Here is a 24,078-nt window from a genome sequence, read left to right as displayed (position 1 = left end):
AATTAGTTTGCAGCCCTTTTCCAGCAGTCACCAGGTTTATTTCCACTCTCACACTCCCTTCAGCCAGAGCAACTCAACAGAGGGTTGGGCAAAAATGGAATTTCAGAGGCAGTGGATCCATTAGTCAGACACAGATGCCCAGTGTGGACACTCCAACTCCACACCTGGGATATCCAAAATCAGCTTTCAGGAAAACAAGAAGGTTCTGCCTCATCCCGTCCAAGCCCCAGCTCGGATCTCTCACATCCCATATCCCTTGGTTAATGGAAGCTGCCACAATGCATTGGACCCAGTAATAACAACATTTAGACAGAGTGTCCCTTTGTAAAAGTACCAATAAAGAAAGAGCTAGAATTTCTGAACAGTTTCAATAGTTTCAACTCCATCTACACTGCAACAATCTAATTTCTAAGTGACAGAGCTGTGGATCATTTACAGAAATCATCTCAAGTGCCAACTGTAACCTCTCCACCACCCATGGACACCAAGCACATGAAAAGCCACAGCTCAGTTTTGTTTCAAGGTCTTCCAGTCTGGTCAGGGTTAAATAAAAAGAACCCTCAAGCTGACTGCCTCAGAAATAAATCAATGCAGATAATTTACTTATTATTATCATGAGAATCGATTAGCATAAAGGAACAAACAGTGGAGCTACTACACACACCGCATTTGTACTTGCTGTCCACATGTTGCACCTATTCCTCTGCTCTTTTTCCTCCAACAACCATCAGAATAATTATTCTCAGAGAGCATTAACTACACCTCAAGCTGCAGGCATAATTTACATTTCCTTGGAGACCCAATTATAGGTTATAGGAAACAGCTCTGAAGACAACCTCCCACTCCACAGTTTCATATTTATATAACTAAACCCCTCAAAGTTTCCCTTGCCTTTTGGGTCTGGCAGCCAAACAGCACAGTGCAAAGGGCTGACTAACTTTAAACCCACTTTAAGTTGACTAAATATATACATTATGAACAGTTTTTCTCTTCAGAATAACCTTTCTCCTTCCCTTTTTAGAGGTAAAACATGCATTTGGTTCTGAGTGGCTCTAATTAAAGCAAAAGGGTGCTCTCCTTCAGGATAAATAGATCACTGCATTGCATCACCTGCCTTCAATGAGCGCATCAAAACAAGGTTATTGGGTATCCTGGAGATGCACAGCTCTACCAAGGCAGCTAAGCTGCCTCACTCTGAACTAAATCGTGGTTTACAGAACTCTGTAGATGGCTTCTTGTCTGCTTATTTATTATTATTTAAATACAGGCTGAAGACAAGCCAAGGCATTGCGTGTCAACACCTGGAGTCTCCTTAAGCCACTGCTCCACACTTCCGGGCCAAAACTTCATACTGAAAACAAGCCTAGAGCCAAAGCAGTCCTAGAGCTCAATCATTTTCCTGAAATAAACCCCCTGAAGATCTCTCTGATCAACACCTTGCTGACTTTTGGATGTGCCTCACTAACAAGTGTTCACAATTAAGGATCCACAGTTACATACATATATATATATATATACACATCCTACCATACCAGCTGAAGAAAACTGTTTAACTTCATCAGGAAATAATAAAATGCATCAAGTGGACATCTGTCAATACTTGAAGCCACATTGTCTCTCTTTTAAAGTTTGGTTTTCCCCAATCTGTTCACCTTTCTCTAATACACGACCCCATCGAATTTCTTGGCATTAAGCGAACACAACACAAGAATGGACAGCTTTTGAGTTATGCAGAGAATATGGGCAGAAATTATGCAGCCATTTTTTCCAGGATTACTTTTCTCCAACTTTGAGAAGTACAAAAGGGCAAAGAACATTTTTAAATGAAATTACAGAAAGTAATAGCTCAACACACAAGTTCAATACAAAAACATCATACAATTAAATCCACCACTTCACAAAGCAATTTAAAAAGACGAAAAACTACTAACAGCCTTTTACTTTACAGGTTAGGCTAATTACACAATTTGGTCCCAAAATGTTAAGAATTCCAGGGCTTGTATCAGTTAGCAGAATTCCATAAGGTGTTTCAGTACATCTTTTTTGACCTGCCTTGTTCTCAGGGGTCCTAACTGTGATTGAGCAGCAACTACCTGTGATTTTTCTTTTCCTTAAGGAAAAAAAACCCAACAAACCCTTTAGCTGAGACAATCTTGCAAAAACATGAGCTTCTTCCAACAATGCACCTCCACTGGTCCTCATTTGACTACTTCTGGAATGAACATGTTGGCGATATTTAAAGCGCTAAATCAATTTACATCGCTGAACATCCCACAGAGAGGAAGGTTTGCAGATGTGGGGTAATTTATTTTGGCATCCACCTCCGGTTCAGGGAGGAGGGATAAACACAGGAATATGGATAGATCTGGTTTTGAATGGATTTAGAACTTCATGAGAAAGAGGTTGACCCAAGAAAGACCCAAGAAAGCAAGAACCAACATTGTACCCTGAGTGGCAGCTCACATCTGACACATTTCCCTCTCAAGAGATGTGAGAACATTGTCTTTGTCTTACTCAAGCCCTCTCTTGAAAATTATTCTTTTATCCATGCAGTAAACAGACTGGAAACATGGAAACACATAACATGCAAATCTGTAGAGGAGGAGGATGTGGATTCCCTGCTAGAGGAAGACAAGGAATAAAAATAGGAAAGCAACACTAACCTGCAAAAAACAAAACAAAACAAAAAAAAAAAAAAAAACAAAACAAAAAAAACAAACAAAAAAAAAATCCCAAAAAACCAACCAAACAAAAAAACCCAAAAAAATAAGATATATAAAAGAAAGACTGAGAAGCTTAAAGTTCCCTTCATAGAAAAAGCACATGTAGGAGTCAAGCTCACAAAGATAACTTCATTTTTGCACTCAAATTATTCCCAAACTCTCAGTTCTCACAGTTTGGATAAATTCTGGTGGTTATGCAGCTTTTCCATAGGAGCTCTGGCTGCTACCTCAGGGCTTTTATTCAGAAGTCACCCCAAACACACACAGGAATAAAAGTTCCAACACCAACCCCCATCAGATGTCAAGACCACCTACTCCCAGCTTCTCAGCAGCTTCAGTACAAAACAATAAACTAGAAATGAGTTTTATGTTAGCAGAGCCCTACTTGTAGCAAAGCATACAGAAACCTGCACATTCAAATAGTCTTTTTGTGACAAATGCCAAAATAACTTCACTTGCAAATACATTCATTTTTTCCACCCTCACATCTTGCTTGAGGAATTCACAGTGAGTGAGGAACACATTTTTCTTACAGGCAATATTTCACATTTACTCAGCTACGATGGTTTAGCACTTGCACTTACCCTTTACCACTGGCACCTGCATAGGATCAAACTTAAAGATGACACTGGAAACTGGAATTGTACTGCCCATAACTCAGCAATCAGTGCAGATAAGGAACATTTAGCATCATGCCATCAGAAGAGTTCACAAATTTATCCTGCCTGACCTGTGGTGGCTGCAGTTTCAGTCATTGGCTTAATTAAGAGACACAGGTGTTTTGGTTTTGCTGCTTTCCTTGCTCATAGATTAACTGAGTCTCTGCACCTGGTGTCTCACTTCATTTACTGGGTCATCACTGTTAATTATTTCTTTTCTTTAGTCTTGCTTTTTCCCACAGAAGTTCCCTATCTACACAAGAATGAAGAAGTAAACAGAGAAACTTCAGGAATACAGAAATAAACTAGTATTTATTCCATGTTGCTATATACAAACAATTCCTGATCCACCTTAAAAAAATATCCAATATTTTAACAACTCATCAGAACCTGTAGCTGCACTTCATCCAAGATCAGCAAGTGGTAGAAATTCACTTTTCCACTTGGTGAACAGAAAGGAGGAGGAGAGAAATGGCTGAGATGTCAAATGAGGATACATAAAAATTAATGGAGTGCTTTTTTCAACAGTATTTTATTACAGAGAGGTCCCTCAGACTTTAGGCCTACTGTGACCAAGCATTAAAATTTTTAAGGAGACATTACTTGCAATGACTGCCTTGTTCTCTTTCTCTCCTTCTTCTACCTTCACATCTTTTTCTCTCTGTACCCACTTACACATGAACAGCCTTTTCCTGTGCCTTTTCCTTTAGCCTTTGTGTTGTGCCAGCCTTCCAACAGTGACCTCTGAACACTGATTCCATTTGTTCTCAAACCTGAACTAGTCTGGTTTATGTCATCTCATCAGTTCTGATCACCCTCACCTCAGGGAAGGTGTCTTCTCTTCCTACATGTTTCTAAAATCTGCTCCAGAAGAAATAATAATGATGCCTCCTACTCAACTAAAGTTCAAAGCCTGTGAAAATACAAGTTATCTACATGCCTTTGCTCTTCTTATAAATTAGTAATGAGTCTGGAATGCTTCCCCACAGCAATTAAGACACTTTCAGTAAAATTACTATATTCTGCCACAGAGATTTTATTTAAAAAAAACGTTACACATCTTCTATTAACATCACGACCAAGAACTGTACAAATAACTCCCAGATTCCAAAAGGCACAGCCAAGAAATGCTTCTTGTCCTCACTAGTTTACTCAGCTTGTTAGGGTGAGTTACAGCCACAAGGGTTAAGGTAAGCAACACTCACAACAAGATAAGAGTTTCAGTGCACCAGAACACACATATGAAATAACAATTATTGTTACCTCTTTTAGAAACAAAAGAACTGGGTGGCTTTGTGTTGTTGGCGAGGAGGCACTGAAGGAGGTGAAGGAAGAACAAAACTATCACCACAACCAGTAACACAGAAAGGTCCAGCATGTCAAAAAGATTGCAAAAAAAAAATTTGCTCTTGAAGCTATCTTGTAGCATTTATTCATTTATTAAGCTAAGGAAATCAAATATTCATAATGTCAACTTGGTAAGTGAAACATTCAGCCCATTCTGAAAAAAAATGTTAAAATGCTGCCTATGTTATTTCTTTTCAAGACACTGCTGTTGGATGAAAAACATGACAAAGGTGGCTTGTTCCCAATCCACTTTCTGCTCACACAAATTTTCACTCTCCTAGTTTATCAATTTAAAGTAGTCCTGCAGAAGAACAGGCTTCAAAAACTGCTTCTCAGTGCATCTCTTAATTCTATAATACTGCATAGCAAAGAGCACAAGCCAGAGGTTTTTAAACATTACCTTCATAGAGCACTTCATACTCAGTGGGAACACAGCTGTATCCTTGGATCAAACCTGGAAGGCATTCCTTGCAGAAGGAGTGGAGGCAGGGGAGCATCCTGGGCTCCCTCCTCCGCAGCTCCCATTTGCACACCAAACAATTCCACAACAGATCCAGGGTCTCCATTCCTGCTGGCTGAAGTGTGGCCCTGAAAACATGAAGAGTCACAAAATGGCTCATGGCAAGCCCTGCACCTCACAAAACACTCAATCTCTCAAGTGCAAACCAGAGGGCAACACGGGATGCACAATCAAATAAACATTCATGTGGCCCCTGTGGAAAAAAAAAAGTTCCTTGCAGCTGAAAATCACATACCTGCTTTACAGAGGAGAATATCTTTGTAGATTGTTGTGCAGGAGAGCGTGGTTTAAGGTTTACAAACCATGATCCCACTATCTCTCTAGTATTTGCAACTTCTGTAGAAACTGAACTAATCTGTTCTATTGATCTCCTTACAAAGCTGAATTGTCACACGCTGTACACTTCCTGCTAGAAGCACTGAAACTGTGCCATTAAAATGATGAGATTCTCTGGCTGCTTTTACAATTTCACTCAAATATTTTACAGTTTTCATGTAAAGAAGATAGTACCCACAAGTCCATCATTTCAGCAAGTGCATCTTAGAAAGCTGCTTTGAAAAATGTACAGCATCTTCTGACAATCTTCTTTATAGAAAAACCACTTTGCAGTAATCAAATTTTAGCTATTAGGACAACCACAGATCAGATTATAGACCAAACATGAGCTCCCCAGTGTTCCTCCCACCAGCCTAAGCTCCCCAAGGTCAACTGAGAGTTTTGCAGTTCATGTTTCATCCTCAGCTCTGAGATTGTCAGAGATGTTGATCGGATACAGACTGCAAAGGGCAAATACTGCAAGTTGTAGCAGAGGAGAAAAAGCAGATAAAGCCTCATTTCCTCCGGAGCCTCTCTTCCAGCTGATCCAGCCTCCTGGCACCAGAGTCCCATGGAGCTGCTGATGGCCCTGGCATGGTGGCCCTGCTACCAGCAGGATGGAACTGAAGCTACAGGAATGAGCTTCAATCTCCAGATTTCTCCAGCACAGAAGAGCAGCAGCTCTAATCTTAGAGCTATCTCTTCTCCTGAGGGATTCTGTGTTCTGGTAGATTCCAGTGGAAATGGTTAGTAAGCAGATCTGGGTTTGGGTTTTTATTCTGCAATGCAAAAAAAAATTATGAATGTCTCAGAAATTAACAACCAGTAGTTTTTTAAAGCATTGTATCGTGAAGTCTTCAATATTTAAAATATTTTAGAAGAAAAATGGACCCTACGTTAAAGTCTGCATCCTATTTCATACCCAAGACCCATTCAACTAGGTAGATACCCACCAACTTGACTGACAAATTACTTAGATAAATTCAAACCTACCACTAAAACTTCAGATTCCAATTCCAAAACCAGAGGAGCCTTTGGAGATGAGCTGTGCCAGCTGTACCTGTGGTTTAATTAACATTTTATCAGTGCTTATTATACAAGCTCACTTTTTACAGTGCATCTTTATCAACCATCTATCAGGGGCAAATGTCACTGAAGCAGCACAGCCTCTCACCTCATTTCATCTCTCTCATTTCTTGCAGCTCCTGTTGCTAAGAAGATAAAGTTGCACCTACAAAAACATGTAATGTCTGCAGTAGGAAGCTGAGGTCTGAAATTACCACAATGTTGACACAGAGAAACCACAGCCCAAAGCATCCATGCACAGAGAACCAGTGCAAACAAAGCCCGATACTGGGAAATGCTCTGTCACCTTACAAGCCAAAGCTGGGGCTGGATGAGAAGCAGGCTACTGTACATTTCAATTTAGGCCTTTTGAACAACATGCAAAACTGAGTAGAAGTTTTTTGGTAGGAAGGGGAAGAGTAAGAGTGAAAAAATGTGTTTAAAATTTAGTTCTGAGGCAGGTATGCACAGTAGTAGTCAGGCAGCTGGAGGAGGAGAAGGCTGATGATTGTAACGAGCTACAAGAAGGCCCAGAAAGAGAATCCAGGGAATCCCAGGCCTGACCTTGGTGCTGGGGAAGGTCGTGGTGCAGATCAGCTCGAGCACCATCAAGTGGCGCTTGTGCAACAGCCAGGGCATCAGACCCAGTCAGTGTGGGCTCATGGAAGCAGGTCCTGCCCAAGAAACCCAATCTCCGACACGGTGACCCCCTTGGTAGTGAGGGAAAGGCTGTAGTTGTCTGTCTGTCTGCCTGGACTGCAGGAAAGCCTTGGACACCACTTCGCACACATTCTTCTGGAGAAACTGGCTGCCCATGGCCTGGAGGGGTCACTGGATAAAGAACTGGCTGGATGGCTGGAGCCAGAGAGTGAGGGATGGAGCTACATCAGCATCACAAATTAGGAAACAGCAGTGCCAGCAGCCAGTGAGACACAGCTCCCAAACTCCTCTGTATTCTGGAACAAACTGCCCACTTATGCCATAGCTACTCACAAGCAGCAGGACCACTGCTGAGATGAACTATTTTATAAATGGAATGCACGTCAACCTCACCCTAAAAGCCCTCTAAATTTAATTGCTGCCAAACACTAGAAGTTGATTACCAAGGATTCTGTCACACACATACTTGAAGTCACGTGCATCAACTTCAGCAGCAAGCATAAAATAAGTGACAGCATCTACAGGCTCTTGGTCTGACACTTGAGAACCAGCTCACTGGCTTTAGTTATTTGTTATTTAGTCATTAGTTACTGTTTCCATTAAATCCTGCTTTGGCATGCAGGGCTAAGTCTTGCAGACACCACAAGACCTGCTTTGATGTTACAACCAAGATTATTTCAGGTCATCATTTCAAACCAATACATTAGCACTGCACACAGAGGGTTCTAGAGCTGTGCCACTGCTTTTCCAGCTGTAAGGAAGGTTGAGGATAGCTGGCACCAATTGTCCCCCAGCTGGAAACAGCAGGAATTGCATACCCAGCCTGGGGAGGGCAGATTGCAAATGTCAATTTACAGTTACTGGTACACTGCTGTCACTTTGCATTTCCTTGTCCACAGTCCTGCTGTTCCATTCCCACAGGCCAGGGCACCATCCCCAAAAACTTCCCCTGGATGCCATTTTAGTGTTCAAGAATCCCCATCAAAATCACATCAAGTCCTCTTCTCAGACAGCTGTAGAAAGGATCACTAACAAAAGAGCAGCACAAATACAGAACATAATTTTGCCACCCTATAAAGACAAAACAATGAGATATCTGCACATGGCAGGTACTGAACACCGTAGTCAGGCGATTTCAAAACAAAGTGAGAAGCAGCCAAACCACTGATCAAATATTACGCAGGTAACCTTAAGTGTGAACTGTGTCTGAAGATGTCAGGAAAGAAAAATCAGAACAACCCAAACTTCTGTAAACCAGCTCATTTTATGCATTGTTTATTCAAAAAATTTGAATAAAACAAAAACTTTTATGCCACAAGCACACAGGCACCACCAACTTCTTTGATCTTCTCCTCTGCTCTTCTACTGAAGAACTTGGCTTTCACAATGACAGGCTGCTTGGGCAGCTTCCCCTTGCCCAGCACTTTGTAGTAGCCCTAAAAAGATTTAAAAAAGAAGTTCAGTGTTTGTAATCAGCTTGCAGGCTCTTACATTCAGGTCTGTTAGCACACACCGGTTAAAAACAAAACCATGATCACCATGACCTTATGCAGTCAATTCATTACATTAAAAGGACAACCATGACATGAAGACAATTAACAAAACAGCTGCTGAAGCCACAGGAAGGGGCCCTAAGCAGCCAGCAGAGGCAGAGCAGTGTCCCTGATTCGGTGGCTGGCTGAGACACAGGACATCAGAGCCAGTGAATATGGATCAGGTGTTCCTGTCCGAGAACTATAGCACACCAAGACAACCAAACATGTGGAGATGTGACTCTAGTCTCGAGGGTGACATGGTGTGAGACTGGCCCCACCATGGTTTTGCTCCTTCAGGAACATTCCAAACCAGCCATCCTTCACCTTCACCACCCAAAGGAGGGCAGTGCCTGTTCACAAACACACACCAGCAGGACAAAATGTCCTTACAAGGAAAAATGCAACACCCAAAGTGCTCCTGTAACTACTCAGAGCCCAGGGATCTGTCTGGTGAGCCTCTGAGCACAAAGCACTGGAGCTTACGTGCAGCTGAGCACCTCCCCAGCGGGACAGGCCCAGCCAGGCTGCCCTGGGAGGGCAGCAGGGCCAGGGCTCAGCCCCAGCAGCACTCACCGAGCGCACGACGTCGATGACCGGGGCCAGGCCGGCCTCGTTCTTGGCGTAGTTGAGCCTGGTCTGCTCGCTGACCAGCGTCCACAGCTTGTCCAGGTTCACAGTGGGACAGAACTTCTGGTTCCTCTTCAAGTGATAGTGCCTCATGCCCACCTTCCCAAAGTAACCAGGGTGACTGTGGCACAAACACATTCCAGAGTAGATCACAATTTAACTCATCCTGAACAAGCAGAACTCTAACACTGAAACAAGCATCTTACAACATCAGAGTATCCACAATGTCACATTACCCCCTTTTTCATATTAATATGTGTAGAATTTAGGTGCAATAATGATTAGTATCCAAACCAAGGAACAATTACTTTCTATTTAAGTGTTCCTTCTCCCTTGGGCTCACACCTCAATCCCCCTCCCTGCTGAGGCTCTATTTCCAGGGAAGCCCCATCTCCATGGACCCAGGGAGGCCTGCCCTGCCTGGGAAGCTGTGGCATTGCTGTCACTAACCCTGGTGACTGACTGGGCCAGGCAGGGCACAGCCAGTGAATAGAGATTAGTGGTTCCTGTCCGAGCACTCCAGCACACCAGGACCACGGGCAGGGCCCAGATGTGACTCTATAGTCTCGGGAGTCACAACATCCCTCCCCTTTACCTGGTGCAGCCAACAGGATTGAACACCACATTCTGAATTTGCTCTGTGTGCACTACTAAGCAGGGACCACACTCTAACAGGCAAATTTGGCCAGCTTTACCTAATGCTACAGTGAACTCCCCAAAATCCCAAGTGAAAAGGTTTTTGATTTTAGGGTAAGTGGGGACATGAGCAGCTGTAATGCCACACTTCCCATTAAAGGAAAAAACACACAAGATTGCAGAAAACTTTGCTTATTCACATATAAAAGTCAGTTGCTTCTACTTTATGAGCATGCATGTTTAGTAGATATTTAAAACGTTAGCTTACTATTTATCAAAGTTAATCCTGTGATGGTGCAAACCACCAGCATTACCACGTCCTCCAGGATGCTTCCTGTGTTTGCCTGAGAAAAAACATTTTAAGCTTGTTACATTGATATTACACATAATACTTAGAGATACTCCCCATGTCAACTTAAACTAACTATTTTATCTTGTGGTATGACAAGGCTGGCATGGATAGAGTTGAAAGGGAGACTGCACTGCCCTGGAAGTTGAAGATATCGCATACCCAGTACTGATGGGTTGAGCAATGCTGAAGTTAGAAACCCAGGGAGTCTAAAATGTGCAGGACATGATTACGCGGCACGCTGCGGCCTTCAGCACCGCTCGATATTCCTAGGGTGCCCGGCACGCACAGCCCCATTTTTACGGATCCGAGAAGGGCAGCAGCAGAATCCCCTCAGCGCCGGGGAAGCCCCGGCGGGGCCGCGCCGCCGCAGGCCCCAGCGCACCCGCGGCCGCCTCTCCACTCACCCACGCGGCCGTGGCCGTGGCTGACGTGTCCTCTCAGCTTCCGCGTCTTCCTGAGCCGGGAAGGCTGCGGGGAAGGGGGAGAGTGGCCGTGAGCGAGGCGGGCAGAGAGCGCCACGAGAACCCCGCGCCCGTCCCGGGAACCGCGCAGGCGGGCGCCATGGCGGACCGGCCTCCCCGCACTGCTCCCGCCCGCCGCGGGCTCAGAGCCGCGCCTCCCCACCACCCTCCGCTACTCTGCAGTCCCGTCCCGCCGCGGGAGCGAGGGGCGGCGGCCGCAGGATCAGGGTCCCGGTCCTATCCCGATCCGATCCCATCCCAGCCCATCCCCGCCGGCCCGGCCGCAGCTCCCACCATCTTGCCGGCGTGCGCGAGGGAGAGAAAGGGCGCGGCTCTCGCGAGAGTGGGCAAAGGAGCGCGGGGCGGGACCGAGATCTCGCGAGGCTTCGCTGAGGCGGGAGCGCCGGGCGGAGCTGTGAGGGGCCGGGCCCCGCCCACAGTCCACACCGCTCCCCGTCTGCTCCCGGCGCGGAAAGCGGAGCTTTAAAGAGAATTTAGCAATATTTGGAAATTTGGTCACTTTATTAAATATCCATAATAGTGGGAAAATGAACACTACGTCCTTAAACACCATTACTTGCCACACTGGAGTGTGAATTCCTGGAGTGTCACTGTTTCTTAAGTTTGGTTTCTAGGGGTTTTTTAAATGGATTTTATGCTGTTAACATTTTAAACAAAACTTTACCAATTTTAAACACAGGCCTCAGGATTAAAATTTGCCAATTTTAAACACAGGCCTGGATTTATTTTTCTTTAGAATTTTCCTGGTGCATTTACAATGTTCCATGCCCAGGAACACCATTAGTTTTAACAACTAATTTAGTAGGGAAAATAATGCACTCCTTGGTTTCTGTTCGTCTGATCCCTTCAAGCACAGACCTCCAGATACCACAGGATTGCTTCACACAGCTCTAGTCTGAGGATCAAAAAGGCACCCATAGATTTTTTGGGCCGTGATCTCACCTTGCCCAGTGGTATCCTCTAATTCACATTACAAAAATGGGAACACGTTGAGAGATGACACAATGTTTAAAAGCTTTCTCCTTTAATTTTTAAAGTGCAAATGGAGCAAAACAGCTTTGGCACAGGAGATGGGTTTTACAGCACAACATTCTTGTACATCGGCTTTGTCTTGCCTTTGCAGTAACTCCACAGCATGTCCTGATACAGTTTTATCCATCATTTTCTGAAGAGGAATTATGTATTTCCCCCTACAGTTACTAGCAGCTGTTGTTTATAAAAAGGCCAGAAGCCACCTGTACAAGTGACATTACTCCTTCCATGCTCAAGAATTACATCTAGCAATCATTCTGGAACTTGGAACATATCACAGAGTAAAACTAATGGAAGTTACCAGTTTTGGTGACATTTCCTCTGTAGCAAAAGCACCTGGTATTTCACTGACATTTCACATACACTTAAGATGCTTTTGTGGATTTTGGAGTGTGAGGGAGGTAACTGAAAAAGGAAATGACTTCACCTTTTCAGTGAACAGCCCTCGAATTTGCTCTATGAGGCTGATAGCAAACCAGAACCACTGTCAGGTTAGGAACTGCGCAAGCCTCAAAGCCCATCTAACTACAGCAGTCACGCTGAGAATGACGAACACCAGAGCGTGGTGGGTTTCCTTTGAAGGTAAGAGGCTTCAGCTAATTTTCATTATCTGTCAGATCTGAAGCATTTTATATTTTTTTAAATATTTTCTTCTTCAGACTATGGGGAAAACTTATAGAACCTTAACAGGAGCTCTGTTTCTACATCAAGGAAGAATGTGACACTTGAGCACCACGCACAGCACAAAGCCAACTGAAAATTCCATAGGTCAGGAGCAGTATCTGTGATACAAAGATAAAATCATTCGCTGCTAACCCATGAAAAAATGTTTTAACAGATGCTTTTGTTAGGATAAAATTATTTAAAAAGGGATATAAAATGTCTTGTCTTAGCCCTAGTGAAAAACACTGAAGAAACCCCAAAGTGAAAACAAAAACAGCAAACCTACCGAAAGACAGGTTTGTAATACCCACTTTACATTTTAATTACAAATTCATTTAAAAATCACAGGTGAGTTGCTGTGTTTGTACCTGCTCCACATGAGGAAGTGCAGAGGTTTGCAATGAATATAAACAAACAGGTCTATTTACAGAGTTTATTAGGATCCATACATACATACACTAGGAAAGGCTGTACTGTACCTACTTGCTGCAGCTTGCATGTCAGAGAGCTGAGATCTCCCCAGGCTTAGCATCTTAGTGCACAGTGGGTTATAAGGAGTTTACTGACCAGAGTTCAAACCAAGTGGAGGTTCTGCAATGTGAACCAAGTACCTTATTATCAAGTTACTTTGTTATTTCTCCTTTAAAATCAGTTTGAAGGAAACAGACAGACAGACAAGCGCCTGTGCCGCACGAGAGCAGCCCCGTGCATAAAACCTCTCCCACGTACCCGAGCTCATTCACCCCGCAGTGTTCAGGCATCAAACATCCCTTGGAGTCAGTGGTTCTGCTGAGACAGTCAGCTGCACATAATCAGCTACTCGTTTTTGCACCAAGCATAACTCAACTCATACTAAAGAAAAAAAACAAGCACCTGGTATTCTCAGGAATATACAAATATTTACCACAGTTTTCTCGCTCATTACAAAATCAGTTACAAAAGCTTACAGCACATTATGTACAAACTCTGCCCAAAAACATGGAGGAGCCATCATGAGGCACACTGACACAGCATCCATGGATCTTCTCCTGGAGCTGCCTCAGCTCGCTCCGCTCTCCTCCCGCTCCGCACTCCAGCGCCGCAGGTCTCTCGCACGGTGCCATAAATAGGTTTTGGGTTGGTGTTTCAGCAGGAAGGAGCTAGTTCTTCTTGTGAAGGAACTTCATTTTGTTACCTAAAGGAAGCACACCGTCAGTCTCCAGCAGATTGCAAAGTCAATCCAAAGTGACAGCAAATGGGTGTAACTTGTAATCAGCATCAGCACGCAGAGCTGAGTTACAGAACATCGACTGCCCCAACCCCTTCCTGTTCCACTCCTCGATCATGGCTTGGTTCCCCCATCCCCAAGTGAAAATGAAAGTGTTAACAAGGACCATCATTAAATCTGGTTTTACACCTTTAACTATGTTTTTCATTGTTTTCTTTTTCGTAATTCCTATCACGCTGAAACCACTCTACTACCTCAGTTCACCTCGGGTACGGCTTTTTCAAATTAAAAACAAAAAAAAACACCACAACCAAAACCCAGCATCACAATGAAAATCCATTTCAGAAATACTTCTAAAGATTTTCCTCACCGAGGCCTCGCAGGAACTTGTTTACTCCACTTTGTTCCGTGTCCGGGAGCTCTTCCAAATACTGTTCCACCCTCTGCTCGAAGAGCCCTGCGGCAGACGGAGACAGGGATGGGGTGAGCCGTGTCCGGCTGATCCCGGTCCCCGCGCAGGGCCCCGGCTCCCGCCCCGGCAGCCTCCGCTCGCAGCGACCTTCCGGTTAACCGGGCAGGATTTCAGGGATGGTTTCCGCTTTCCCGGTGAGCGCAGGGGGATGGACGGGCGCTGCTGCAATCCGCGGGACCCCAGCGGAAAAGCACAACCCGCACCGCAGGGGAGACACCCACCCGTACCTTTAGCCCTGCATTTCCTCAGCTCTCTGTCCTGGATGAAACCGGCGAACATTTGGGATTCCATGAAAACTTCCAAGAAGCGGCGGATACTCTTGGAGGCCACAGATTTACGGAAAGCCTCCCTTTGGAAGGCACGCTCTCCTTTTTCATTCTGGGTTAGGAACAGGGAATAATGGCCAACTGTCTCCACAAAGAATCGGATAAAAACCTCAGACACTAATCCATTCAGGGTGTTACATTCTGCAAAATAAGGCAGCAATAAGACACCAAAATCAGCTGCTACCAGAGCTGTCAGCATTATCCCCGCAGGGCCAGGCTGTGCATCTCCCGGTTCCCTGATGCCGCGCTAAGAGCTGGCAGGAGTGGCAGCGGCTCCCTGCACACCTGGATGCACATGGAGAGGGTGACAGCGCCATAACCACGGTGCCAGTCTGCAGAATTGGTGTTCTGTGACCAAGAGTCAGCGAGAATTACAAATCCTCAGCAAACAGCTCAGCAAATTAAACATTTGATGGGTGTTTCATCAAAATCAAACCTCCTGTTTTCACTCTTGAGCAAATTCTCTTCAAAAACTTCTGAATGACTCAGCATTGAAATATTTATCCCTGAGGATAATAAGTCTGTACCGAAAACTGATCAAAAATAGTCTGTTGTAGAATTTGGGCTTTCATCGCTTCTGAGATGTTTAAACAGTCTTATATATATAATACATATGATTAGAAATAAATTCCAAAAACTGAATAAGGGCCTGTTTCATACCATTTAACCACAGGCATTCAATTCACCCTGGGCTGTTTTTATCACTGCTGAAGAGAAATATGAACCTTCAGAGACAGCCCAACCCATCTTGGACTAAAATTCTTTTCTGGTGCTACCTGCTTCTCCCCTGAAAATACCGAGTGCCAAGAGCAACTCCAAACTCAGACACACCCCTAAGCCTGGAGAATTATCTGGATTGAGTTAGGGCCAAGTTAACTGCAAACCTGTGTTTGAGCAAAGGTTCAGAGGGACCCACAGGAGTCCTTGTCATTTGCAATGAAATTAAAATAAACCACAGGTGAAGTATCACTGTCTGTTGATGCCGTCAGTCTCATACTCTCTGTGTGCTCAGACACAGCCTTTGATGCCACCAAAGGTACTTGAGACCTCAAGTCCCATCTTTGTTTCTCCTGCATGGAAAATGACAATTCTACCTACATTTGTCTATTACACAAGTCCCTGTTTCCAATGGAACTTACCATCATCTGAATCACTATCTGAATCCTGATTTATCAGTTCATTCTTTCTCTCTAGAGCCTGCTCCAGAGCAGCTTGCAATTTTCTAGGCAATAGTGTATCTTCATCATCCATCTGATGGAGGGAAAAAAAAATCCTTAATCCACAATAAACTATTCAGGAACTCCAGCAAATGCTTTCAGCAGGTTTAGAATTCAGATGAAAAATATTTGCATCTGCTAGTGTCATGGCTACATAAATAAAAGAATGAGAATCTATGTGCAACTAACAAATACTTGTAAAAATTTCTTGTCACTCTTAATAAGATTTAAGTCAAGAATGATAATCCAAAGAGCAGGTAAACACAGAAATGTGGAACCAGCTCTTCACATGACAAAGAGTCCAAATAGTTCTGTTTAACTAAATACACATCACATGAAGCCCTGCTCAGTGTACACACAGCTGCTGTAGTTGGTTATAGGCAGCTCCTTTGGTCCTTGACAGTTGTTTTTACTGTTTTCTAGTCTGTCTTGTTTTCTGGGTCTTGCCCCTGTTGCTCTCTTCATCTTACTTTATGCTTGTTCACCAGAAGCCAGGTAAGCACAGGAGCCTTAGCTCTGCAGCCACTGTTCACCAGCCAGGGAATCTGACACAAAAGTTTCCCCATGCAACTTGCAGGCTGTTGGTTTGAAATTATTTAGTGCCACATGACTGTCAGGAGATGGTGATCCCTCATCTCCTTGTTTACAAGGTTTCTGCTTTTCCTGTCACATTAAACTATTCTCCACCTCTGTGCTCTCACTCGCCAATTTTCTTTGCTATTTTTGTCCTTTTCACCTCCAACAGTGTGTGAGTTTTCTTGCTAAAGCGATGTTATTATCTGTGGATGTTTTCTTTCCACTGTGAATACAGTTCTTGATTCCTTCTGACAGTCACAGCCTCAATCCCTTCTGCCTACTGAGAAGTTCTTATTTGCAGGTGGAACAGAAAATGAGAACTTTTTTTCCCCTCATCGCTTTCCCTTTGCACAGACAATTCCTGCCAAATCCCTCTGATCAAAGAAACCCAATCACACCATAGGGGTAAACAGCTTGCTAGACTGCATGGCAGCATTCTGAGCTGTACTTTACCTGTCTGATGAATCGATCAGATCCCAGGTTAACCATCAAAGCCTACAGAAAAGAAAACACTGCTGTGAAATGTATCTGAAGACACAGAAAACATTCATTTGTTCATTGGTTTTTAATAGCAAAAGATCATCTGCTGAACAAGCCTCAACATGAATTGAATTCCTACTGTGAAACGAGGTTGTGTGCTTTATGAAACAACATGAAGGTTTTCTTTAGAGCTACAAGTCTAATTTAACATAGATACAACAGATCTCATACTAGATTAATATATTAAAAGAAGCTAAAAGGGTTTTTTTCTTAAATCTATGCAAGTTATAACTAATAATTTTGTTAACATGCAGTTGAAAACTGTTTCAAGGGGTTTAAAGAAAACAATGTGGAGGCAGCGGGGATTCCAAAGGGCAAGGGTGTGAAATACTCATGATAAAAAAGCACCAAAGCTGAGAGATGGAGCTGGGAAGATGTGGAAGAGCAATGTTAGGAAAGCAGAGGGAAATGGAGCAGAGATTTACCTGGGCCAGAGGCACACAGGGCCTTGGAAGCAAGCTCAAGAAAATTCCTTAGAAAAATGATAGGAAACTAATAGGAGCAAGAGAGAAAAGAGTGTGTCCTTGAGTATTTTTGTGGGGTTTTTTACTGGAAGAGCTGATGAAGTGCAACTCTCATTTAATTTCCAATATAGTAACAACAAAGTCTTAGAAGTTACAATTGTTAAAGGTTTTGTTTCCTGTGTGGGCTATGGCTTCATGCACCACTTCCATAAGGATTAAGAGATGTCATAGCAGATGGCTTCCTCTTGTTCCAGAACAAATCAGCATATTTACACCCTAAATACTGGTGATCAGGTAAACATTCACTTGTCTCTGACAAGGTGCCAGGTGTGGAAGAGAGGCAGAATAAAAGAGAAGAATAAAGCTACTGCTGCAGCTTTGCCAAGAGGCAGTTGCCAATGAGAACCAGGCAGAGAAGAAACAAAGAGGCAGATTAAAAATTAAACACGTGAGGATTTATGTCCCAGTGGCAGCCCTCTCCTAGGAGAGGCCAGCTTTACTCCAGGCAAACAATTGTGGTGCCAGCTCCTACCTCCTCTACAGGCAGGTCCTTGAGTTTGGGCAGAGAGCTGGAGAGCAGTCCCACCAGGAAGGGGGTAGGGCAGCACACGATGTCAATCATGGACGAGGGCAGGACAGGAATGAAGGTGTGCTGCCAGGAGAAGGGGTACAGCAGGGCCACTACAGCATGGGAGCAGCTCGACAGGGTGCTGGGGAGAGAGCAACAACCAGGTCAGCAAAGGCTTGTCTTGGTTCACAACACCTTCCACCCACTGAGAAACTGTTGAAATACAAGTGTCCAAGGTGCTGCCTCTCTGGCACTCGTGTCTTCAGACAGGCCTTGGTCCCCTTCCAGTCCCTACCTCTCTGTGCTGTGCAGTGTGGCAGTTCACAGCACACCTCAGACCAAAGGTACAAAACTAGAACCTGTTTGTTTCAGACTAGAATCCATTTGTTTCATAGGAGATGGTTTGATCTAGAAGTCAAGATTCAATGTTCCCAAAAGCACTCAAAAGCAGCCACTTTGAACAATTCTTAAAACCCAAAAGCAACTTCGGATCTTAGCTGTTATGATCATATCAGTAGTAAAAAAGCATAATAGTAAGGGTCCTAACTACAGGAACAAAGGAAAATGAAAAGTAAAATATAATTGGGGAAAAAAATCCTCACAAAGAACTCTACCAAATCAGATATAAAAAGCCCCCAACAATCAATACCTGCTCCAAAGGAAAGCTGGTAAAAGCAACACATTTTTCAAAGATAGTGTATTTTTTTGACAATAGCATCTTTTTATTATAATACATTTTAAAGGACTTATTAACCAACTTCAGTGATAAAGGTATTGATCCTGCTCAGCAGAGTACTCTAAAATACAGGTTGGTAGCTCCTAAAATTTAAGGCTTGATATTATCATGGCAAATGTCCTTCCATCACTGAATCCAATTCCCTTTTACAGTCACATGGTTTCCAAATGTTAAAAATTAAGGAACATCATTACCAAGTGAGTTTTCACATCAGGGAATAAAGACAAACGCTCCATATCACAGCTACAACGCCTGCCTCTCACAGGCTGAGATGACAGAAATTTGGTTCCAACATGACAACTAATTTTCTTGCATTGCAAACTTCTGCTGTGCTTAATGTCGCCATAAAGAACTATAAATAATAAATGCAGAGCAGGTTACTGCTTCAAAATGCTGGGGAGAGATGCTCATTTCTTCTACTGCAAGACTTGGTGGAGACTTTAGGTGGCATCAGACCTCCACCAGAATAACCTTCATCAGCATTTTTACTTCAGTTGTGAATTGTTCCAAGGCCAGAGGAAACGTTTCACCTGTTTGTTCCCATCAGTGATTTACCTTCAAAGTTTGCTGCGTGAGAAAAATGAGAATAGGGGACAAAGAGAGAAAACGTTGGGGAAAAGCAAATCCTTGTGTTTTACTGCAAATAATCTGCTGGCTTGGTTTTAATTGACACTTCCTTTAAGATCTGCCAATCCTAGCATGGATTTATAACAAATGTTGCCTGACACAAGACTCTTGTAAAATTATGCATTTCTCTAATTTGTATTTTTATATATAACAAGCAATGGGGTGCTGCCATTGCCTCATATTTTGGTCTCAAGCATTTACCACAGCAAGCACACTGGTGGTGTTTTGTAAGAGCTGTGGAACATGGTACAGACTCCCAGCACTTCCTCAAGATCACTTCAATGACTCCCTGGCATTTTCACCTACAACAAATTCAGTCATCTTAGCTGAGCAACTAAAAAAAGAGCCATGTTAAGCTAAAAGCAGGAAGACAAACATTCTTCTGCTCTTCAGTGAGTATTTGTTTCCTTTCTGTAAAATGCCCTTTTGTAACATGTTGTGTTACACGCAGTGCTGTGACGTAAATCAGCCCCTGCAGCCTCTTGTGCCTGCTATTCCCACGCTGGGGAGGCTTCAGCCTCCAGCCCAGGACACTGGAATCTCTTCCTGAGCTTTCCTGGGAGCTGGCTGAGGCAGGGCAGGGCAGAGCCCAGGGAGCTGGGGGTGTCCTGTGGCAGCACCCAGCTCTAGTAGGGGTGCCCTATGCCAGCACCCCACGACAGTCACACCACTGCCCTGGCAGCACCTCGGCCTCTGCACTTCAGCATTCTGCACACAGCTCTTCAATTCAGCCTCAGAAAATCTTTCCTTCTGGAACATCTCATCCCCATGAAACATCCCCTCCAAGCTTCCAGCCCCCAGAATGTCCTGCTGCCATCCCTGCTGGACACCCCTCTGCAGGACTCCTACAGCTGTCACCAAACTCCCGCTTGTACAAAGTGCCTGTGTCTCTGCTCTAGCTGGAAAGATTGGTATTTAGAATGAATACACACCTTTCACTTCAGTGAAATTTCACAGTTTGTAAGGTAAAATTCAGAGGTGATGGGTGTAAAGGAACCCCCAGCCTAAATCTTCAAAATACAGTTCAGAACCTTTTAAAGGGATATTACTGATGAGAAGCATGTTTAGTAAAGTAAAAAAAGAAAGGCCTACCCTGGGAAACCAAGTGTGCTGCAGTTTTTCCTTTCAAAATGTGCAACCCACACATTATCCAACTATTCTTGTTTATGAGAATTAAGCAGTAAGGTCAGATGGTTTATTTTCTTTAAGGTGTGTGAAGCACACAAAGTAGAGCAACAGAATCATCAAAATTAGATTTTCAAAATATTTTCACTTTTAATACTCTAGGGCAGCTCCAGAGAGCTGGTTTGGAGAGTGGGCTCTTCCATTTGGCCTGTGCATTTTTACAGGAATGCTGCATAATGTTCTAGCTGTTGTTGACACTTCTTGATTTCCATGGGTTTTTTTCATCTTGTAAAAAAATGATTTGGATTTTGCCAACATTTTGGTTTTCTCTATGCCTTTTTATTCACTGGATTAAAAAAAACCTTCAGTGTTTGATCTTCTCCCCGTGAAGGCAGTAATACAAGATTATACAAGTATATTGAGACATTTCTTAAAGACAAATTTCTCTTTAAGAGATCCTTTATCATGTTACAGGCAAAATATGACATTGCTTCTTTCCCACTCGGAGTTGATTTATGTTCCTCTGGGCTATTTTGTTTCCCAAATCATTTTCTCATGATAGCACACAGAATCTTTTCCTTGTTGTGTTGCTGGTTGGGGAGATGCAAGCTCAGACTAAGAGCTGAGGCACAGAATTTCAGACACAGCTGTTACTCAGCTGAATTTTGAAGACAGGCTTATGAACACCGTTTAGGTCTACATCAAAAAGCAAATCACTGTGACTTAACAAGAACCTTTTCTGTCCTTTAGATAGGGAGAATGTCTGGTAGCAATTTCTGGGTTGGCCAACCAACAAATAAGCCCAAGCTTAGGCTGTATCCATATCTTATCACAGCACAATTAGCACGCTCTGAGAAGGACAAGCTGCTGCAGGGGATGGACACTGCTCTGGCTGGGATGTCAGTGCTGGCTGTGCTTGTTTCAAGGACTGTGCCTTGTTGCACACTGCAAGTCACCAACTTTCTCAAAGTGCTAAAGGTATATTCAGTTACAATTTCTACTCCCAAAGGAAATATTCCACAAATACCCTTGATAAGTCTCTTTTCTTTCTAACAATAGCCAACAGTCATTCCTTCCTGCTTCTCCCTCCACACCTGGAACTTCTCACAGGCCCAAGGGAGCTTCACACACTGAGCATCTCCCAAATCCAGGATTAAGCCTCTAGCACAGACAACCACTTGCTGGTTTAGCTCCCTGATCCCACCTCACTATTGATATGCACCTCCGCAGTCAGTTTGGCATTTGCATTGAAGGAGAAAGCAGGAATATCCCTTTCCTTCCTCCACTTCCCCTGAGGGACAGACAAACTTCCTCAGCCAGGAGAAGAGGGAGGCACCCCTCACATGCAGGGCCAAGCCACCCAGCAGTTGTGTCACCTCAGACTGGTGCCAGCTCTGTGCGGTGCCAGCGCTCTGGACCGTGCCCTGGACTGGGACCAACTCACCCAGTCTGGGCTCCCTGCTTCCTCACATTGAGAAACACAGCCAACAACGTAAATTCACAAAAAAAGTGTTTCCATTGTTTACTTTTCCACAACATTTTTATGTTCCTCATCTCTCCCTGCTGATTAAATGATGTTGCTCTGCCCACATTTGCTGAAGTCTTTCATCTGCCTGTCGACACATTCATGCTGCTGCCCACAAGCACTTTGAGCTACCTCCCTGACACACATCCCTTGTCTGCTCAGGAGAGCTTCCTTCCACTTGAGGCTGGAGTCTGGAGGCTCTGTCCTTCCCAGGTGTCCTTCCCATCCCTTGACTCACTTGGGTATTACACACCCTGACATTTCCTCATCACAGGCCATGGCCCTGCTTTTCTGGGACAGCTCCTACCCTTGAGCCACTGATGAACTGTGTAGCAAAAACAGATCCCTGACACTTCCCTTGTCAACTCTTCCATGCCTCTCCTGATCCTGGATTAACTCCAGTCTCTCACAGAGGTCTGTGACAACTCTGCAAGATAAAACAGTCTGAGAGGTTTGCAGAGGACTCTAAAGGAATCTGGGGAGAGGCTACAGGCCAAGTGCTCAGCCCAGCTCCCCTCCAGCACATACAGGCCACAGAGGTGGAAAGGACAAAGTAGAAAACTTGAAAAGCATCAAGTAAAGGGCAAGTGGAAGTAAAAACCATGGCAGCCTGATAGACTTTGGGTGGAGATGGAGAGCAGGCAGCATTGCTGTTGCTGTGCTGACAGTAATTCAGGGCAGTACTGTGCTGTGCCAGATAGGCAAAATAAAGGCCCTGACAAAATAAAGGTTTCTCTGGGTGCATAAGAATAAATAAGAGCAGCATTATTAATCAGCTTGATAAGACTAAGTAATAGCATCAGGGACAAGACATAAATGAAAACTTCTAAGTGTCAGAAGTGACAGTCTCCAAACTCCAGCGGGCTGCAGTGAGCTCCTGCAGCATTCCTGCAGGTCAGCTTTTGAAGTGAGCCCTTGAGGATCCCTGGCCCTGGAAAAGCTGCCTGACAGTGGGGACATGTTACTGCTTTCTCCCTGCTCCAGAGTGTGGGTGCTCAGCTCCAGGACTCCCCCTGATCCCCAGGTGCTCTGCTCCTGAGGCCCCCTGAGCCCCCACATCAATGGTTTGTCCTTCATTCCGGGTTCTGTGCTGTGAGGATACATTTTTTGTTAATCCACTAACTACTCATCAAAAAGGGCAGAGAGGAATAAAATAAGAATCCAAGACTTCATTTGCTGTAATGGTGCAGGACATCTCCAGTTTTCCAGCCAGTATAAAACTATCAAACATGACAAATACAAATTTTTCCTATACAAAATTGTCGCTGTTTCTCTGTTACCACTGCTAGGATGTTTAACTGGGGAAAAAATCTTCAATTCCTGTCTTTTGACTTAAATCAAAGAAATTGCATGTTTTTGCAGCTTTTTGAACAAGAACTAACCCTTAAGGCCTCCCATTCCTGATGGCTGTGAGATACCTCCCTATTTGTAGGATTGCTTGCATTTGTAAGGCTCAATTTCACATTATATGGATTCAAAATTTGACTTGTTTTCAGTGATCTTTTTGAGCTTGTGTGTGTACCTCTGGATAACCATTTTGGTTTCCAATTTAAAGCAAAGATATATAGAATCAAAATAATTCAGGTAGGAAGAAACGTCAGGAGATCAACTGATCCAATTCCCCCTTGCTTGACATCAGATTAGTTTGTTTCCAAAACCAAATGAAATTATACATTTTTTTTTTGTATTAAACATCTTAGCTGCACTTTTTTGTGAAGGAGGGAGTGCCCGGTGTGCCAAGGACTCCTACCTAGTGATGTCTAAACTCATTCTGATTTGGCTATGTTAGAAGCCATCTTAAAAAATCTTTGTTGTGCATACTGAAAAGAGCCTTATTTAGCTGCTAATTTCTTCAGAATAAATTGTTAGCACTAAGCAAAACCTCCTTCTGTAGCCTTGGGCTACACTGAGAAATGAAGGCTCCTCTGGGAGAAAGAGTTCTTCTTCCTCCTGCAGAGAACCTGAGGAGAGGGAAGAGCAGAAAAGGAAAGGAAAGGAAGGCAGGGAAGAGGCTGAACAAATGCAAGGAGGTAAAATTAAGATCAGGGAGGTAGACCTGGGAGGGGAGGGAGACAAAAT

The 24,078-nt window shown here is 43.8% G+C and overlaps 3 protein-coding genes and 2 non-coding genes across 7 annotated transcripts in view; all 5 read right to left on the bottom strand.

The window, feature by feature from the left end:
• TRIM66 (tripartite motif containing 66) overlaps positions 1–5,712 on the bottom strand; it is a 45,464-nt gene extending 39,752 nt beyond the window's left edge. The window contains exon 1 of the mRNA XM_036383852.1: positions 5,130–5,712. Coding sequence (XP_036239745.1) covers positions 5,130–5,349 — 220 coding nt within the window. The 5' untranslated portion in view covers positions 5,350–5,712. The remainder of the gene's footprint in view (positions 1–5,129) is intronic.
• Positions 5,713–8,548: 2,836 nt separating this feature from the next.
• Positions 8,549–11,259, bottom strand: RPL27A (ribosomal protein L27a). The gene is made up of 5 exons (XM_036383854.2): positions 11,195–11,259; positions 10,844–10,907; positions 10,356–10,431; positions 9,398–9,572; positions 8,549–8,725 (listed from the first exon to the last, which is right to left on the bottom strand). The coding sequence occupies exons 1-5, from the start codon at positions 11,195–11,197 to the stop codon at positions 8,597–8,599; spliced, it is 447 nt and encodes a 148-aa protein (XP_036239747.1). The 5' UTR covers positions 11,198–11,259; the 3' UTR covers positions 8,549–8,596.
• LOC118687971 (small nucleolar RNA SNORA3/SNORA45 family) lies at positions 8,944–9,075 on the bottom strand. Its single transcript, XR_004980423.1, has one exon. It is a non-coding gene; the product is annotated as a small nucleolar RNA SNORA3/SNORA45 family (small nucleolar RNA).
• On the bottom strand, positions 9,889–10,022 carry LOC118687970 (small nucleolar RNA SNORA3/SNORA45 family). The gene has a single exon (XR_004980422.1). It is a non-coding gene; the product is annotated as a small nucleolar RNA SNORA3/SNORA45 family (small nucleolar RNA).
• Positions 11,260–11,928: 669 nt separating the features above from the next.
• Positions 11,929–24,078, bottom strand: part of DENND2B (DENN domain containing 2B) — a 155,880-nt gene continuing 143,730 nt past the window's right edge. For 2 of the 3 annotated variants that reach the window (XM_036383853.2, XM_054515142.1), the window contains 6 exons: positions 17,951–18,128; positions 16,868–16,909; positions 15,761–15,872; positions 14,523–14,762; positions 14,194–14,280; positions 11,929–13,790 (listed from right to left, as the gene is read on the bottom strand). In XM_036383853.2, coding sequence (XP_036239746.1) covers positions 13,756–13,790; positions 14,194–14,280; positions 14,523–14,762; positions 15,761–15,872; positions 16,868–16,909; positions 17,951–18,128 — 694 coding nt within the window. In that variant the 3' untranslated portion in view covers positions 11,929–13,755. The remainder of the gene's footprint in view (positions 13,791–14,193; positions 14,281–14,522; positions 14,763–15,760; positions 15,873–16,867; positions 16,910–17,950; positions 18,129–24,078) is intronic. The other variant, XR_008508442.1, reaches the window with a different exon arrangement.

This window comes from Molothrus ater, chromosome 6 (genome assembly GCF_012460135.2).
Source record: "Molothrus ater isolate BHLD 08-10-18 breed brown headed cowbird chromosome 6, BPBGC_Mater_1.1, whole genome shotgun sequence".
Classification (NCBI taxonomy): Eukaryota; Metazoa; Chordata; class Aves; order Passeriformes; family Icteridae; genus Molothrus; species Molothrus ater.
This window is presented reverse-complemented; position numbering and strand designations above follow the sequence as displayed.

What these genes read in the sequence shown, in the direction of transcription:
- RPL27A (XM_036383854.2), bottom strand. An exon ending in CCACGGCCACGGCCGCGTGG is followed by an intron (nt 10,432 to 10,843) that starts GTGAGTGGAGAG and finishes GTTTTTTCTCAG; the next exon opens with GCAAACACAGGAAGCATCCT. An exon ending in TCATCGACGTCGTGCGCTCG is followed by an intron (nt 8,726 to 9,397) that starts GTGAGTGCTGCT and finishes AAATCTTTTTAG; the next exon opens with GGCTACTACAAAGTGCTGGG.